At 59.0% G+C, this 1,797-nt stretch overlaps 1 protein-coding gene across 1 annotated transcript in view; it reads right to left on the bottom strand.

Moving 5' to 3' along the window:
• Positions 1 to 1,797, bottom strand: part of LOC104393905 (chromodomain-helicase-DNA-binding protein 8-like) — a 17,753-nt gene that overhangs the window by 13,757 nt on the left and 2,199 nt on the right. The window contains exon 2 of the mRNA XM_010003429.1: positions 802 to 1,217. Coding sequence (XP_010001731.1) covers positions 802 to 1,217 — 416 coding nt within the window. The remainder of the gene's footprint in view (positions 1 to 801; positions 1,218 to 1,797) is intronic.

The following is a 1,797-nucleotide window of genomic DNA, read 5'->3' as shown; positions in this document are numbered from 1 at the left end:
TGGGTCCCATCAACGTTGGGTGAAGGCCCAAGACCAAGGTTGGGTGAATGGAGCCCAACGTTGGGTGCCACCAAGGTTGGGTGAAGGCCCAAGACCAAGGTTGGGGGACATGGACCCAACACTGGGTCCCATCAAGGTTGGGTGAAGGCCCAAGACCAAGGTTGGGTGAATGGAGCCCAACGTTGGGTCCCATCAACGTTGGGTGAAGGCCCAAGACCAAGGTTGGGTGAATGGAGCCCAACGTTGGGTCCCATCAACGTTGGGTGAAGGCCCAAGACCAAGGTTGGGTGAAGCTCCAAGACCAAGGTTGGCTGAAGGCCCAAGACCAAGGTTGGATGAAGGCCCAAGACCAAGGTTGGCTGAAGGCCCAAGACCAAGGTTGGCTGAAGGCCCAAGACCAAGGTTGGCTGAAGGCCCAAGACCAAGGTTGGCTGAAGGCCCAAGACCAAGGTTGGCTGAAGGCCCAAGACCAAGGTTGGCTGAAGCTCCAAGACCAAGGTTGGCTGAAGCTCCAAGACCAAGGTTGGCTGAAGCTCCAAGACCAAGGTTGGCTGAAGCTCCAAGACCAAGGTTGGCTGAAGCTCCAAGACCAAGGTTGGCTGAAGCTCCAAGACCAAGGTTGGCTGAAGCTCCAAGACCAAGGTTGGCTGAAGCTCCAAGACCAAGGTTGGCTGAAGCTCCAAGACCAAGGTTGGCTGAAGCTCCAAGACCAAGGTTGGCTGAAGCTCCAAGACCAAGGTTGGCTGAAGGCCCAAGACCAAGGTTGGCTGAAGCTCCAAGACCAAGGTTGGCTGAGCTGACCCCAACGTTGGGTGCAGCCCCACGTTGGGCACCACATCCCTCCCCCAAGCCCTCACCTGAGGCTGCAGAACCACCTTCAAGGGCACGGTCAACCTCTGCCCAGCTCCTCCCACCACCTGGGGCACCGAGGAGACCGTCACCGGCGTCGCTTGGCCGCTCCCACCGCCCTGTTGGAGGAGCTGGATCTTCTGAGGAGCTCCTTGGCCACCTGGAGGTTGTTGGACTTGGAGTTGGATGGTCACCACCTTGGCTGGTTGGCCAGGTGTCCCCTTGGCTTGACTCAGAGCGGCCAGTTGGTTGCCCTGGAGGACAATCTTGCCAGGTAAGCTGCCCAGGACCACGTGACGTTGGCCAGGTGGGGTGTTGGCACCACCTGGGGGTTGTTGGAGGACCAAGGTGATGCGTTTGGATTCGCCCTGGAGGAGGGAAGAAAAGGGTGGGGTCAATGGAAGGACCATGATCTGGGGTGGTGGGACCAGCCTAGAAGATCTCAAGGGCTTTGGGGATCTTGTTCTGGGGTGGTGGGACCAGCTCTGAGGGTCTCAAGGGCTTTGGGGAGCTTGTCCTGGGGTGGTGGGACCAGCTCTGAGGGTCTCAAGGGCTTTGGGGATCATTTTCTGGGGTGGTGGGACCAGTTCTGAGGGTCTCAAGGGCTTTGAGGACCATCATATTGAGTGGTGGGACCAGCCCTGAGGGTCTCCAGGGCTTTGAGGATCATCTTATTGGGTGGTGGGACCAGCTCTGAGGGTCTCAAGGGCTTTGGGGATCTTGTCCTGGGGTGGTGGGACCAGCCCTGAGGGTCTCAAGGGCTTTAGGGACCCCTGAAGACGACCTTGACCTCCAGCCCCACCACCACCCCCCAGGAACCCCCCCAAGACCCCAACCCATGACCTTCATCTTCACCTTGAGGTCCACCAAGATCCAACCATGACCTCCCTATGACCTCCCAACCCCTCAGTGATCCCCAGACCCCCCAAGAACCCACCCCATGGACAC

The sequence above is a fragment of the Chaetura pelagica genome, unplaced genomic scaffold (genome assembly GCF_000747805.2).
Source record: "Chaetura pelagica isolate M959 unplaced genomic scaffold, ChaPel_1.0 scaffold148, whole genome shotgun sequence".
In the NCBI taxonomy this organism is placed as follows: Eukaryota; Metazoa; Chordata; class Aves; order Apodiformes; family Apodidae; genus Chaetura; species Chaetura pelagica.
The sequence above is the reverse complement of the archived record's forward strand: the minus strand, read 5'-3'. Positions and strand labels throughout refer to the sequence as shown.